The following is a 16,871-nucleotide window of genomic DNA, read 5'->3' on the forward strand; positions in this document are numbered from 1 at the left end:
GTGTGTGTGTGTGTGTGTGTGTGTGTGTGTGTGTGTCTCTCTCTCTCTCTCTCTCTCTCTCTCTCTCTCTCTCTCTCTCTCTCTCTCTGCCCTCTTCAGAGAAAGTGCCAGTGGCTTTTATAACGTGTCGTTTTTCCGCTTATGCCTTCAGTTCTTTATGAGACACCACAAACCAGAAAAAGACAACACCATTGTTGGTTTTGCTGAAGGAATATTATCTGACAGAAATCCGGGAAAGGTGACGGTTAGCATTTCCTGAATCATTCTTTATTTAACAATATCGGGTCTTTCCACAATGACAAAAAGGCCTGAGCCCCAGCTTTAGACTAATAAAGCACACAGGACGAGCTCAGTTTCCTTTTTCGTCAGAAAGGCTACTTCTATGTTTTGGGATCATCCAAAAGGATTACCTATTAGGTAAGCTATTGGATTTTAAATCTGGCTTATGCTTTCTGCAGGGAAGCACTTGTATTTTAACTGGTGCAAAGTCGACGGGGCTAATAACGGTTCTTGTCTTGATCAAAGAAAATATAAATGACATAATGATAGACATACAGAGTTTTACTTAGGTGTGTAGGCATGGATACATTGGACTTGTTTAGAATAAACTACACATTTTACACACACAGCACAAACATTGGACACAACCTCGCTTGGCCCTTTCATATTTGGGACGTTTTCAAAATATATCGACAAAGCTGTCCCCGGACTTTGGCTCTGCACATTCGTCGCGTCTTGGATCAAACTAGACTACATTTGCTATCATTTTGTTCATTGTCCAAGGGGCATTAACTTCGTGTATTAAAAATACACTTTCCTCAGAGGCTCGGGAATACCTGCAAATCGACCCAAGGAGAAATATGCAAGCTATCCAGGACTCGGAGGTGTGTAACCTATATTTACTCCCTTAATCTTTTTTTTTTCTTTTTTCAGGTTGAAGTCACTATAAAATTTAATAAAATCATGTCGCCTCCATCAAGAAAACTAATACAAAAGAAGACATCAACATGACATACACCACAACGATACTCACTTTTGAAGGGAAGTTTGACAGTTGTGAGGGAGAAAGCTTCTGCAGCCGTCAATATGAGCGTGACACAATCAAAATTAGATGTTCGAAACAATTTACACTTTAGGGAGAAGCGAGATGTTGTCAGGAAAGAGAAAAAAAATTCCACAGGGAAATTACTGCGAAATAAAGAAAGAGGAAAAAAGACTAAGAGAAAACAATGCTACCAGATACACGTCTTGCTACGAAGGCAGAAGTTGTGAAGACAAAGGGAGAAAAGAATATACATGTAGATACTGTTTTGCGCTGGAAATAAGCTTGTTGAGCACTGATCCTCCAGGAAACACACTGCTAATAAATCCCATACATATGAATATGTTAAAATTAGTAAACCAGCACTTTGAATGGGATACCAGGAACACTGTGACAATGCTGTTCACATGGTAGACTTGCAACCAACTTTTGTCGTTTGAAAAACGCTCCTGAGTCATTGAGGCCGAATCAGCGAAAAGTCTGCCATGTGAACAGCCCAAGCGACTGGCGCCAGTCTCGCCAGCGACTCGTGCCAGACTCTAAAACCCAGGTGAGCACTGCCCGACTCGGCCGTGACTCACCAGCGACTCGCGCCACACTTTTCTTATTGCGCTTACTGATTGGTTAGCTCAAGCCACTGAGTTAAATATAGACGTATACATCTCTGTGGCTCTAGCCTTCCCTTCTCCGGAAAACAACGTGGACAACCGGACAATCCCGAAAGGCTAAGTCTGGCGAGACTCGCCGCTTAAATCTAGTTAACAAGATTGTGCTGTTCACATGGGCAGCGATTTTGATGTGACTTGCCGCCGACTAAAATCGCTTGCAAGTTGGTCACAAGTTGGTTGCAAGTCTGCCATGTGAACAGCACAGAGGTAGCTCCTATCTTCCAACGGTAACTAAAGCCATCACGCACACTGTCAGTAGATTAACCATGGATGGAAGCAGCAGAGCTGTCGGGCGTTCAGAAATCTGGAGGCTGTCCACCTTTTCAACGCTACCCGATCTCCAGGTTTCTCCAATACGACTCGCTGAAAGTGGATTTTACTATGACGGAAGGCACAATATGATCATTTGCTTCAGCTGTGGTCTCTCAAGGAGAAAGTGGAAAAAGGGTGAAAAAATAGCTTTGATGCACCTGAAATTGTCTCCGGACTGTTTACATGCAAACTTTCGTGATGCAAATAATGTCTCTACACGACACTATCCTCAGATGCATTTTGAAGAATATGTATACAGTTACTCAACTACAGGCCACTCTCGTTCCGAGACGGAGAGAAATCCATCCCATTTGGTTAATCCTGGAGCGTTGACTCATTCGGCAGAAGTAAACAATTCAGTTGGAGATGAAACAAACAGCGGAAGATCCTCAAAACATTCTTCCACCAACGGTAATCCATCACCTGAACGTACATCTCCTCCGTTTTCTTCAACGAGTGGATGTGCATCTGAAAGTAACAATGAGCTAGAACAACCCGAGAGCGGTCAGAGCCGTCAGACTTCAATACCTACTTATCCAAGGGCAGCAGCCGCGTCGGACCAATCTGGCAATAACACAACCGTATCGCAGAATGTCGCGGTAGAACCTTCGGCCAATAGGACAGAGCGACCTCAGCAATCCGTGAGACAAGAAACGGGACACTTTTCTGCAGGCAGCCTCACTCTACCACAAGAAGCAGTGATACATATAATCGCAGGAGACGTCCACGAGCCTCTCTTGTGTGCAGCACGCATACAGGTAGGCAGTCATGGTCATCTTGTATCGCCTGTGTTTGTTGAGGAGGAGGATATCAGCAATCATTATCTGCTGCCTGCCAATGCATCTCCTGAAAGCTTTACTTCCAGACCACCAACAACTATTGAAAACAATGACAGCAATCATTCCTCAGCTTTATCAACACCAATTGTGGCACGTGAAAGTTTTCCCACTCAAGTCATAACTGAAGAAACTGGACACCAGTGTCTCCACTTTTCTCAAGATGTTCTTCCGTCAGCAGCTTATGCGTTCCGACATGTGCGGTTCGGCCTCGAAGTCCGCCACCACTCACACATGCTTCGTAGTCCATATTTTGCACATTCTGTGCACCCCCTACAAGCCCGTAATCAAATGTTTGATTTGAACGGTGCCATAGTCGAGGAAGCCAGCGTTCCTCCGCTGAGCAACCAAGATGGTTTTGATATTGGAGAGAGTGATACCAATGCAGAAGGAGCAGTCAGTCGAAGGTATGCAACGGGGACCAGTAGAGTGAGATCATTTGGCGACTGGCCAGCACAAGGAACGCCAAACGCACAACGCCTAGCTGAGGCAGGATTCTACTACACAGGCAAGTACCGGTGATATACTGCTTAGTATACGGTTATGAATTTAATATAAATATTTGTGTGGGTTGTTTCTGAGGTACGTTCTAAGGTACGTTCATGTGTAGGAAGACCCGTATTCTTCTTCTTCTTCTTCGTTCATGGGCTTAGACTCCCACGTTCACTCATGTTTTTAGCACGAGAGGATTTGTATGTGTATGGCCAGTTTTACCCCGCCATTCAGGCAGCATACGCCGATTTCGGGGGAGGCATGCTGGGTATTTTCGTGTCTCTATAACCCACCGAACTCTGACATGGATTACAGGATCTTTTCCGTGCGCACTTGGTCTTGTGCTTGCGTGTACACACGAAGGGGTTAGGTCACTAGCAGGTCTGCACATACACTCTTGAAAAAAAGTTAAGGATCGGTTGAAAAAACGGATCTAATTATAAAAAATTGCCAAAAAATTAAACATCGACATAATAATTAAAATATTAATGTGTTTGAATTAACAAATGAACAATGAGTCTTGACCTAGAATTTTGTTTGGCAGGCAGAGTTATTTCCCTTTGTGGGACTTCTCAAAAGCTTCTGCATTTTGGAAGAAAAAGGGTGTTTTTTATAGCCCCATGAAATTTGCGGAACGCATGCCAGGGCAAAAGGTTGTGATGCACGTGCTACAACAGGGTCCGGGCTATGAACATCGCTCACCAGCTTGTGTTTAAAGGTTGACACGCTGACACAATTATACACAGTAGCAACATGCCCCCACGAAGAAAACAGCGATTTGGATAGAGGAAGGGCAATAGGATGGCTACAAGACGGTGTTGCTGCCAGGCAAGTGGCCCAGAGGCTTGCAGTGGCTCCCTCTGTCATCATCAGACTAAAACAGAGATTCCACGCAACTGGAAGAGTGCAGGAGCGACAACGTTCTGGTCGGCCCAGAGTCACCACACAAAGAGAGGATCGCTTCATTCAGAGGCAGGCCATGCAACAAAGAATGGCTACGGCAAACAACATTAGGCAACGCCTACAAGCTACCACCAACACTGTTGTTAGTGGTCAGACGATCCGAAACCGCTTACACAACTTTGGCTTGCGTGCAACAACCCTGACTGCTAATCACCGAGCTGCTCGCCGAGCCTGGTGCACTCAACATGTGAGGTGGCAACGTCAGCAGTGGGCTCAGGTGTTGTTTACAGATGAGTCCCGCTTTTGCTTGGAACCTGCTGATGGTCGCATCCGAGTGTGGAGGCGTCGCGGAGAGCGCTTCGGAGAAGGCGCTGTTCTGGAACGACAGCGTTTTGGCGGAGGCTCTGTGATGGTCTGGGGAGGGATCAGCACACGTCTAAGGACACCACTGTACCATGTAGTGGGCAACTCGACCGGTGTCCGCTACCAGAATGAGATCCTGCAATCCCTGGTCGTTCCAGCCCTCCAAGCGATCGGCCCTCGTGCGATTCTTCAGGATGACAACGCACCTCCCCATCGCTCTGCAGCTGTAAACACCTTCATCCAGCAGGCCAGGGTCAACAGGATGCTGTGGCCAGCCAACAGCCCGGACCTGAACCCCATAGAGCACATGTGGGATGATCTTTGTCGTCTGGTACAGCAACATCACCCTCCTCCTGCCAATCTGGTTCAACTGCTGCAATGGCTCCAGCAGGAGTGGAATGGAGTTCCCAGAGCATTCATATGCAACCTGATCCACTCCATGCGCCAACGATGTGTTGAATGCCTGGCACACAACGGAGGGCACACGCGTTATTGACACTGATTCACATTGTTGTGAATTCCATTTTCGAGGGTTGTCACGTTGGACACACTCTAGCTAAATTGTCGCTGCCGCGTTCGATCTTTGCTTTGTTTGTCATTACTCCTTGGTTGTTCAATTTTTTTTTGTTTAAATGAAAGAATTCGGTCTTGTCTGTTTTGTGTGGCGTGCTTGTAAAAAAGTGATCCTTAACTTTTTTTGAAGAGTGTAAATTGACAAGGTAGATCGGAAAAATCTCCACTCTTAACCGACCGGGATTCGAACTCACGACCTCCCGATTAGGAGGCCGACGTCATACCACTACGCCACTGCGCCCGTCGGAAGACCCGTATGATATGTGAACTTTTGTATCTTTCTTTCTGTACTTTTAATCTTAACAGCTTTTTTCAGCATACATACACTTTTGCATAAATATACGGCACAGGTTTCACTTCGGGTTGAAGTGGCTTTTCATTCAATAATATTCAAGAATAACTGACTCGGATTGGTGCCAACGCATGAAAACATCAGCAACAATTATTGCTGGTCTTGTCGTTCTATACTTGATCACAAAGGTAAATTGGTAAAAGGTTTCGACAGACAGACACACTGGGTTTTTCTTGGTTGAGTGCACATCGTCACTTGGTAATCCCCCAGACTGTCAGAATAACCGAATGGACCTCAGCGTTAGCCGGATCTCTCTCTCTCTGTCTCTCTGTCTCTGTCTGTCTGTCTGTCTGTCTGTCTGTCTGTCTGTCTGTCTGTCTGTCTGTCTGTCTCTCTCTCTCTCTCTCTCTCTCTCTCTCTCTCTCTCTCTCTCTCTCTCTCTCTCTCTCTCTCTCTCTCTCTCTCTCTCTCTCTCTTTGAGAGAGAAGGGAAGTATAGACAGTTACCTTTCACGTGCATTAATCTATATCTACTTCAAAGAATTTGCAATTAGACCGTCTATATATCTGCATACATGTCCCTACATGTTCTCAATTATAGGTATGGGCGATTGCGTACGCTGTTTCTACTGCGGTGTCACCTTGCAAAACTGGATGGCGGACGATGATCCCTGGATGGTGCACGTGCGATTCAGGTTTTCGTGTGGCTACGTTATTGGACTAAGACGCCAAGATGTTGTGGACTTTGTTCTCTTCTCACAGTGACAAAGGAACCACGTAAGTGTTTATGTGTGACTATTTGTGCAAACGACGCGTTGGCACTGATGGCAAGGTTGCGTGACTGTTCTTGATTTTAGGACTTTTTAACACACTTGTGAATTACCTGTGTGTTGTTGTTAAGCTTGCTGTGGTTGCATCCGCCTGTGCTGCTGCTAGGGCGGTTCAAAATGTTTCTTTATTGTGTTTCTGTTAAACATCGTGTTTGTTGGTGTGTGGGTTTTCTGTGTGTTATTTTGTTTGTTTGTTTGTTGTTGTTGTTGGGTGTGTTTTTGTTGGTGGGGGGGGGGGGGTCTGTGTTTGTTTGTTGCTGTTTTTGTTGTTGTAATGATGTGTTCAATGTGTCTATGTTGTGTTCCGTTTATATACATCGCGTGTATGTTTTGTTTTGTTTTGTTGGTTTTGTTGTTGTTGTTTTTTGGGTTTTGTTTTAATGTTTTGTTGGTGTTGTTCGGTTGTTGTTGTTTTTAAATAATGTGTAAAAGTCACAGTTGACCATTGTCAACCTTTCATTTGGTTTGTCTTCTTTCAATCTTTGTACGGGTCACGTGTCATCCATGTATTCTATTACGTGACGCGTGAACAGAAACTTTTGGTGCTTTTAACCCAGAAGTTGAACATCACTTAAAAGTGCAATGTTTTAATCGAAGGCATTTCATCAGAAGTTTCAACATTTTAAATGTGAAAGAGCTTAGTAGATATAGGGGAAGGTATCCTAATATGGATCGGCTCCTAATATGGACCCCCAGCTGTTCTGACAAACTAACGGTGCTAGAGCGTTCAAAACAGTTCATTTGCTGCATTTACCTTCTCTTCATAACTTTCACATGTAAAAAGTGTTGCAGAAACACAAACCACACAAAATCGGCTTTTTCTCTTTTTACACGTTTGGCAGCGTTCATTCTAAATTTGACACTTAAAACGGACTATTTTCTGTCCGCAGACAAGGCTGTTATCCCACACAATTTGCTCATATATGACAGCTAAGACTGAATTTGTTACATTTTAGCAGTGTTGATCCCGAGTTTCTTCTGCAAACAAAAAATAGGAGCAAAATCTTAAAGTATGTGTTTGTCCCCTAAGATGGACCACATGCATCATATAGAAGAAAATAAAATCTAAAGGCTGGTTTCATTCATTCACTGAGAAGCTTTCTGAAAATAAACTATAACTAGTCCTCGATCTTTCAAAAAAAATATAACAAATAGTCTTCTTTTTCTGGAAGTTAATCATTGTATTTATTTTATCTCTATTTGTAATAAATAAATAAAAAGTGTCTTTAGTTTCCTGTTATGCTTCAAATAACGTTCTCGTGAAACTAAAAACGATAAATCTATTTGAATTATTCTGACTTGCAGACTAAGTTGTATCATGTTATTCTGAAGAACAGGGGTCGTTTTACATTGATTGGTGAAGGCCACCACAACGGTCCATATTAGGCGCCCAGACTCCAAATACGAACCATTTGTGATTTTTTTCTGTATTTCATTTTTGCTGCATGTCTATTAAAGCTAATGCGCTCTAATTAGGCCTAACGGTTAACTAAAGAGAGAAGGGCTACCGAACACAAAATGAAACTTCTTTGCAGAAAAAAACCATGCTAGTTGTCAGCAAGAAATAAAAAGTGGTCCATATTTACACATTAACATGCTTCCATTTGAAACTTCGAGGTCTTCATCGGGGATACACCAGTTAACAGTTCCGCGGTCATTTTAGATCTCGCACATGCGCACTTCTTTTATCGCGAGCAGATTCGACCTATTTCCTTTTCCGGGTGATGCGCATATCGTTTTTCGGCATGTGTATGTCTTTTTCCTTTTCCGGTTGATTTCATCGCACGCGCAGATCGTGTTATTCGCCCACGTTTCTACGCAAGGGACACTACTCCGGCGCACTACTCCACCCGTTGAAAGGGGGAAACATTTTCTTCAGTACAAGTAGGGGAAGGGCTCCTAATATGGACCACTTTTTGTTTCATGCTAATAACTAGCTTGTTTTCTTGCGAAGAAGTTTCATTTTGTGTTTGGTAGACATTCAGCAAAAATTCAACACAGAAAAAATCACAAAGGGTCCATATTAGGCTTCTCTTCTTCTTCTTCTGCGTTCGTGGGCTGAAACTCCCACGTACACTCGTGTTTTTTGCACGAGTGGAATTTTACGTGTATGACCGTTTTTTACCCCGCCATTTAGGCAGCCATACGCCGTTTTCGGAGGAAGCATGCTGGGTATTTTCGTGTTTCTATAACCCACCGAACTCTGACATGGATTACAGGATCTTTTTCGTGCGCACCTGGTCTTGTGCTTGCGTGTACACACGGGGGTGTTCGGACACCGAGGAGAGTCTGCACACAAAGTTGACTCTGAGAAATAAATCTCTCGCCGAACGTGGGGACGAACTCACGCTGACAGCGGCCAACTGGATACAAATCCAGCGCCCTACCGACTGAGCTACATCCCCGCCCCGGTGAAGACAGCGAATGAAATTGTTTTTAGCGCTCTAGCGCCGTTAGTTTGTCAGATCAAGAGGTGGTCCATATTAGGAGCCGGTCCATATTAGGAGCCCTTCCCCTAGTCTTTATGAATAAACAATTAACAAGAAGGACGTTGTAAATTCATTCAATGCAGATAAAATAAGAAATATGTTTGACGAACTTGTTTTGTTCTTATTCACATGACAAAATATGTGAAGATCGAGAGATGTTATTAAAAAACCGTGTTCCAGGCAACTCGCAAACAGATAACCGCTGTGTATTTCACCACAACCCAACGCAAAGGAAACATGACACACTACTATTTGGCATACCTTTTTGCATTCATTGAACTTTCCCCAATAAATTCGGCTCACATCAGTCGTACTAAAAGTTTGTCAAAACACGACACACAGGCGATAACAAATGCCCACCTGAATGGTGGTTCGCAACCACACCCTGACGACCGTCGAGGCACGTAATGAATTTTGCAATCTTCTGACCACCATTTTTTAAATCGGTTACTCCCATTACTGCAACCAATAACACAGCATGTTGACTCCATCGCTAATTTGGATGTAACGTGAGGTTTTTGTTATAACGTAGAGGAAAACACACCGTCCCGTTCAATTGCTTCCATCACGTTGAGCAGACGATGCAGCGGTTGCTCGTCGAAATTTCTCGTCCAACCAGAATCGCTTTGGGTATCACGTGAGTTTTCCTTCTTTGTACCATGTAAGAAACTGTTAACTGGTGTATTGACGCCCGACCAAAGGTAATTGAAGCCCGACTTTTTACTTTAAAACACTGTCCGCGGGCCACAGCCGGCACTGCCCGCGGGCCACAGCCGCAAAATCGTTCAGTGGCGGCAGAGATTCAAGAAATACGACTCAACCGTGTGGCTTTAGATAACACCACTTGAGCCACATGTCAACAAATGATTAGTAACAACATTCCAATTCACTGCAACTTGTTTAATAAGCTTGGATTTCCGTAATAAATGTGTAAAGTCAGAATTTTGGCACTTTTTACAGGAAATGCACAAATACTCGAAGCTCAGCCTTCACATACGAACGAAAGAAAAAAATTAAATCGATGATAGGGTGCTATAATACCTTAGGTTGAAGTACAAACAATAGTTTTGTAATGATATGTTATTTTAGAGAAAGCAGAGACGATTTTGTGCAGACACTCACCACTCGTGTTGACAATTTCTGTCCGCGGTGAACAGCCTGCAGAGCCCGCGGTTATCCGCGGGTACAGCCGAGGTTCCGGCGTGGAATCAACCCCGAGCCAAACATGTCGGTGCTCAGCGGACTTCGCAGTAGGCCTATTGTGTGTGTGTGTGTGTGTGTGTGTGTGTGTGTGTGGGTGTGTGTGTATGTGTGTGTGTGTGTGTGTGTGCGTGCGTGTGTGTGTGTGTGTGTGTGTGTGAGTGGGTGAGTGAGTAAGTGTGTGTGTGTGTGTCTGTCTGTCTGTCTGTTTGTCTGTCTGTCTAACTCTCTGTCTGACTCTCTGTCTGACTCTCTGTCTGACTGTGACTGTGACTGTGTGTGTGTGTGTGTGTGTGTGTGTGTGTGTGTGTTTGATGCTTGAGTGGTACCATTCTTAAAGAGCGCAACGTTAAGTGTTCGATAACCTCCGACCTGAAACAGCCAAGTTTCAACTGACAATTTAAGTTACCAACCTCAATGCTACTTTAGTTTTCTTCATGTGTGTATGTGTGAGTGCGCGCGCGCGTGTGTGTATTTGTGTGTGTGTGTGTGTGTGTGTGTGTGTGTGTGTGTTAGTATCTGCGATCGTGCGCGCGTGCGCGTGTGTGTGCATGTCTGTCTGTCTGAGACTGTGTCCGTGTGTGTGTGTGATGCTTGGGTGGTGTCATGCTTGATGAGTGCAACGTTAAGTGTTCGATAATCTCCAACCTGTAACACCCAAGTTTCAACCGACAATAAATGTTACCAACCCCAATCGTACGTTTTTTGTTCCTCATGTGTGTGTGTCTGCATGTGTGTGTGTAAGTGAGGCATGTTTTAATTACAAGTAAAATTAAACAAACACACGTTCCAAAACACACACAAATACACACACACACAAATGCACATACGCACACGTACACACACACATTCACACACACACACACACGCACACACACACGCACGCACACACACACACACACACACAAACACACACAAATGCACACAAAAACATACACACACTCACACACACATTCACACGCACAAATGCAGAAACAAACAAACAAACAAACACACACACACACACACACACACACACACACAAATGCATAAACACCCAAAAACACGTACGTACATACATACATACATACATACACACACAAAATACACACACACACACACACTCACACACACACACACACACACACACACACACACACACACACACACTGGCAGTCCGTCATTCTTTCCGAATGTTCTCAGCTTCGCACAGTCTTCTTTAGCACTGGTGGATAGGCAAAATAAACAACAATTCAACAGTAGAATAACTTATAATCAACCTGAACAGTACCTTCTGAACGTTTTCGAGAAAAGTCCAAGAGTACCGTTAGGTTAAAGTAGAAAAATAAATATGGAAGACAATAGCGTAAGAGAGAGAAACACAGACACAGAGACAGAGAGAGAGAGATTGAGAGAGACAGAGAGAGAATGAGACAGAGACAGAGATAGAATGAGACAGAGACAAAGACAAAGACACAGAGAGGGACAGCAACAGAGAGAGGAGAGAGAGAGGAGGGGACAGGGATTACAAGGCGCACGCAACGATGCAGTAACATCTAAACATAGCTTTGAGCCTAGGTCCAAACGTTATTTTGTTTAAATCCTAACTGAATGACGTTTCGAACTCTATGACCGCGAATTTAATGATTGAAGGTGGCGTGATCTGAAGCAGGGAATGGGGGTAGGGGTCGGGGGTTCCGATCGTGTCATTTAAAGAGAACTTCCATAAAAAGATGTGCAATTGAAATTGTATTTAACAATTACATTTTTTTCCAAAACAGCACAACTAAGTCCAATTTGTAACAGACAAAAAGCGTATATCAGGTACAGTAGTACACATCCTTAACCTACAATCGACTTTAATTTACAGAAATAGTGTCTGCTGTATTTTCTCAGTTTTGCTGATGTATAAGCTTGGTACATATATTTACTCATTTTCCTTAAATAACATGTGATAACATTACTTCATAGCTAAGCACATGATCTTACCTATGGCACAACACAAATCTCTAGCCTCCCTCTCTGAGATGCGTTTGAAGACAGACTGTTAAAAGAGAATAAATGTATGTACATAATTATGATAGAATATTGATGTATGAATGAAGAAATGTATAAGAACACAAGAATGTATGAATGACAAAGAACAAATGTTTATTTTTGAATGTTTTATGTATGTTTTATTACGGACACAAAAGCTCAGCAATGCAATTTCTCTTTTAGAGATTAATAAAGTTATTGTATTGTATTGTATTGTATTGTATTGTATTGTTATCTTCTGACCTCGTTTCTCAGATCAGTGACAATAAAAAAAATAACAGCCTCAATGCTACTGTTCTTCCTCCTCTGTGTGTGTGTGTGTGTGTGTGTGTGTGTGTGTGTGTGTGTGTGTGTGTGTGTGTAATACTCACAAGTAAAAGTAATCGAACAAGAACTAAACTTTTGATTCACATTCGTATCACGTGAAGACCATTGCGTGTCACACACACACACACACACACACACACACACACACACACACACACACACACACACACACACACAATCTATTTGTCCGTCATTATTTACGAATTCTCACACACTATTTGTCCTCATCACGGATGGCAGGCATGTACACACATACACACACACATACGCATACACGGACACACGCATACACACAAACACACACACACACACACACACACACACACACAGTGTCACACACACACACACACACTCACAAACACACAAACACACACACTCACAAACACACACACACACACACACACACACACACACACACACACACACAATCTATTTGTCCGTCATTATTTACGAATTATCTCAGCTACACAAAGTCCTCCTCATCACTGGTGGATAGGCAATAAACAAAATAATTCAACAACAGAATGACTTATAATCAACCTGAACCAAACTTTCTGAATGTTTTTGTTTTGTTTTTGAGAAAAGTCCATGGATACTGTTAGGTCAAAATAGAAAATACGATTTGAGAGACAACATGATAAGCAAGAAAGAGAGAGAGTGAGAGAATGAAAGAGAAAAAGGAGAGTGCGGGGGGGGGGGGGGGGGGGGGGGGGGCGGCAAGTACACGGGATACGTAACGATTTAGTAAACTCCATAAATAGATTTGAGCCTAGGTCCAAAAGTTCTCAAAAATGTCCTGACTGAGTCACGTTTCGAGCTCTGTGACCGCGAATGCAATAATTGAAGGTGGCGTGATCTGAACGCGCGCGGAAACAGGGAATGGGGGTATGGGTCGGCGGCTTTTATCGTGTCATTTAAAGGGAACTACCATAAGAGATGTATAATTTAAATTTTATTCGCAAAGCTTTCAACACTTCCCGAATCTTACTGTATATCAAAAGTCCTTTAAACATCTGAAGACTTTGTATCAGAGATTAGTTTTGCATTTGATTGCAGATTGTGTACTTACACTGACTAAAAAATCTAAACGTTTGAGAATGTAAGATAAAAAGATTGAGAGGGGGGGGGGGGTGTCTTGCCGGCTAATGTCATTGATAATAGTGATTACTCCAGTATGTCACGACGTGTGGAGCAAAAATTCTTGAAGATGATGAGTAGGCCTACTCCACACACTTGTTTTACAACGTCAACAGCGTAAATTGTTTGTTTGTTTGTTTGTTTTATTTGTTTTAATTAGTTCATTAAAAGTCTCACTCTGCACAATAAACAGTCGGGTTGACGATTTTTGACATGCCTCCAAGTGGAGGGATGGCCCTATCCCTTTTAAAATCCTGACCATATCTGATATGGTGAACCGATCCGTTTACGCGAGAAGGACTGTGCCTTTAAATTGAGATTGGTTGCACTCACGTCTAGATAAGGTTGCATAAACGATTACGTCAACTGGGTCGTTGGTGAGGTTTGCCTATTTCTGTCAAAATGAGCCCAGGCTTGTTGTCCTCGCACGGGAATTCCCGAACTGAATAACTCTTATCGAATATAGCAGGCCACTTTATGGATGAACTGAAAATAGCTAAACACGTTGAAAGAAACCTTCCTCACTGAGCAAATCATGTTGTTAATCACCATAGATCCGTCATGGCTTTGACGTGGGATAAGAACATCCTTCCTCTTTAGACACTTACCGAAGCTCTACAGCTTGGCTGCCGATTGTGCACTGGGATTTTTTATTTTTTTTAATTTTTTTTACTGCAATCATGTCAGAACTGATACCTCTGCAAAACTAATTCAGGCAAATACTCCTCTCGTGAATCAGCCAAGCTGTTGATTCTTCGTTTGTGGACAATTGAAAGGACTCTTATGTAAAAGCCTTGACGGATCCACGGTGATTTGCATGGTCACGTTTACGCGGGAAATAAGATATATTTCAGGGGCTGCGACATGTAACAGAAACTTTGCCGAAATAAACATCACTAAAAAAATAACACGTAAAGTAGAGCAGTACAAGGAGCCGGAGGCTGTTGGGATGGTTTGAACAGGGTTTCATTCGTAAATTAGGTAAATGACATTTATGCTTACGCGAAGTTAGTGTGTGTGTGGGGGGGGGGGGGGGGGATATAGAAGTCTAAATGAACATTTCCGACTTTTTGTTCTTAGCTTGTGGTTACAGATTGTCACAATGTCCCTTGCGTATATACATTACTTGACAAAATAGCTTTTGTCTTTTTTCTTCACGTTTTATTTTGTTTAAGTTTATTAAACGCTGTATATTTCAATTATTACGACACATGACACCTACAGTTTCCTTCCTGCAGTTTCATCCATTTAAAAGTATATACGGCATATGTGAGTATACATATATATAAATATATTTAGTTTTAGATTGTGACTCAAGACTAGACATGTTAATAAATGTAAGTATGACTCAGGACCAGCTCAAACATGCTGCACTTTCGAAATATCAGTCGGGAATTTATCGCTACACGCAGGGCATGACACTGTTTGACTGTTTCTGAAACTTTACGAGGATGGTTATTCCTTCTGAGAAATACCAAGATATCTCTATTTCGTTTTGTAATGGCTAGGAGATTAGCATGCCTGGGGTGACCGTTTGGTTTGTTTCTGTTTTCAGGGTTAAAAGTTTGGCTTTTCCCAGTCATCCTTGCTTTTATTTCTTGCTTTTTTTCTGTCCACACCCGCTGTTCCTTGTCCCGGTGTCGACCGAAGAGTAAAATCAATGAAAATGGGTTAACCATTTAAGCCCCGGTTGTTGACAAATATGCAGTATCTGGGACAGCTTCACAACAAAGTAACAACAGAGATACCGACACCCCCCCCCCCCCCTCCCCGCCTCCTCCATCCAAAACCCCTTCTCCCACATACAAGAAATATTTGCAATATCAGTAGACAATGTCGACATTTCTCAATATGTGCAAGCAACCATGACCTCCTTTGTTCGAGTGGTATTTTTAAAGCCATCTAAATGTAAATGGGGGAGGGGAGCAAACGTTTGAGGGGGGGGGGCTAAATGGATGAAAGGAAATATTTGATTGGAATGATATTGGTGGTTGTTTTTTTTGTGTGGGCCCGAGAGTAGTTGGGGTGGGGTATGCAACGAAGAGAGTGCACATGTTGCCGAGAATAAAGAAAAAACCCATCTAGCGATAAGAAGAGTGGTGAGGGGGAAGGGGGTTTAAATATGTGAATACAGGATGAAAAGCTGATAGGGTCGGCTTTGATGCATTGTTCGGTACGAGAGTGGCTGGGGTGAGTGGTATCGAATATGCTCACGCCGGGTAGGATTACTCGACGAATGCGGGAATCCCCGAACTGAATAACATACTAGTCCGTGTGCAAAGGTTTAAAGGGGTTCTCTAACGTTTCTAATCCTACGTGCAATTACATTTACCAACCAGAGATAACTTTCCGCCTCACTTGAGGTTTACAGAACGATTAAATCTTTCACAAAATAAGCAATTCTAACCTAATGGAACACACTTGCAATAGCATTTAGCAGCACAGAATGACACAGTTCGCTTGATTTGCTATTTAGCACGCGTAAACCACAGACCAGTTCTCGTGGTTTATTCAACTCCCGAGCCGTCGTGGCCCCGTGTGACCCACTTTTCTTTTTTTTACATACGTGATGAATGTAGTTGTCAGTTTGTGTTTTCAATGCGACTCAGTATCTGCAATAGCATGTTAATGTGTACCTCTAAATCAACAATAAAACAAATTAAATGACTGATAGTGACACAAACCGAGTAGCGGCGACTTCAAAGAAACTAGCGATTATCGGAAAATTCGTCTGCTCGTCGGACTGAGTCGGTTAACCGTCTGTTTTGTTTCTTTTTGTTCTAGGTTTTATCAAAAATGCCTTGTATGCTATATTTCAACAGACCTGAGGGGCAGTTTGTAAGAAATTTCAGGTGAAAACAAATCGACAAAGCAGAGATCTGGATTTATACTTTGGTAAATCTCCATTTTAATCTACGTCCATCACTTTATTATCGAGGCGTTTGTGGGTACCAACATGTCTTTTAATTTGACACTGATTATGCGTCATGCAAAGCTACGCCCCAGAATGATAAATGGGTCGTGGGTGTGCTTTCAGCGAATGATTTCCTTTGAGTAACTAATGATTTCAGTCAATCAAACAGAATGCAAGAATGCCGTGCTAGTGCTATTGCAGGTCGTAGAACCATTATTTTGGAATTCCTTTGTGGTAGTAACGTTTTCTACAACTGCGACATGCAGCCAGACCGCCTACAAAAGAAGCTACATTTACAAATTCTACATTTGCCTACAATTTGACAGCTCACTTGATATTGGAAAAACAAAAATAAATTGTGCCATTTTCCGCCTTCGTATGTATTTCCACAAACCGTTCTACCTGAGTTCTGAACATATCGCGCTGCAAAAATACAGAAAGGAAGAATAAGAACAGCACCCTTCACCTTGTTTTGCGA

The 16,871-nt window shown here is 42.8% G+C and overlaps 1 protein-coding gene and 1 long non-coding RNA gene across 3 annotated transcripts in view; one reads left to right on the top strand and one right to left on the bottom strand.

Moving 5' to 3' along the window:
• The window catches only part of LOC138962240 (uncharacterized), a 179,686-nt gene that overhangs the window by 116,296 nt on the left and 46,519 nt on the right, over positions 1-16,871 (bottom strand). The window lies entirely within an intron of this gene.
• LOC138962226 (uncharacterized) lies at positions 72-12,302 on the top strand. The gene is made up of 4 exons (XM_070333955.1): positions 72-417; positions 934-3,366; positions 6,082-6,257; positions 9,957-12,302. Exons 2-3 carry the CDS (start codon positions 1,977-1,979, stop codon positions 6,243-6,245), a joined length of 1,554 nt encoding a protein of 517 aa, XP_070190056.1. The 5' UTR covers positions 72-417; positions 934-1,976; the 3' UTR covers positions 6,246-6,257; positions 9,957-12,302.

This window comes from Littorina saxatilis, linkage group LG3 (genome assembly GCF_037325665.1).
Source record: "Littorina saxatilis isolate snail1 linkage group LG3, US_GU_Lsax_2.0, whole genome shotgun sequence".
In the NCBI taxonomy this organism is placed as follows: domain Eukaryota; kingdom Metazoa; phylum Mollusca; class Gastropoda; order Littorinimorpha; family Littorinidae; genus Littorina; species Littorina saxatilis.

What these genes read in the sequence shown, in the direction of transcription:
- LOC138962226 (XM_070333955.1), top strand. Translation starts at nt 1,977, where the DNA reads ATGGATGGAAGCAGCAGAGCTGTCGGGCGTTCAGAAATCTGGAGGCTG. An exon ending in GGCAGGATTCTACTACACAG is followed by an intron (nt 3,367 to 6,081) that starts GCAAGTACCGGT and finishes TCTCAATTATAG; the next exon opens with GTATGGGCGATTGCGTACGC.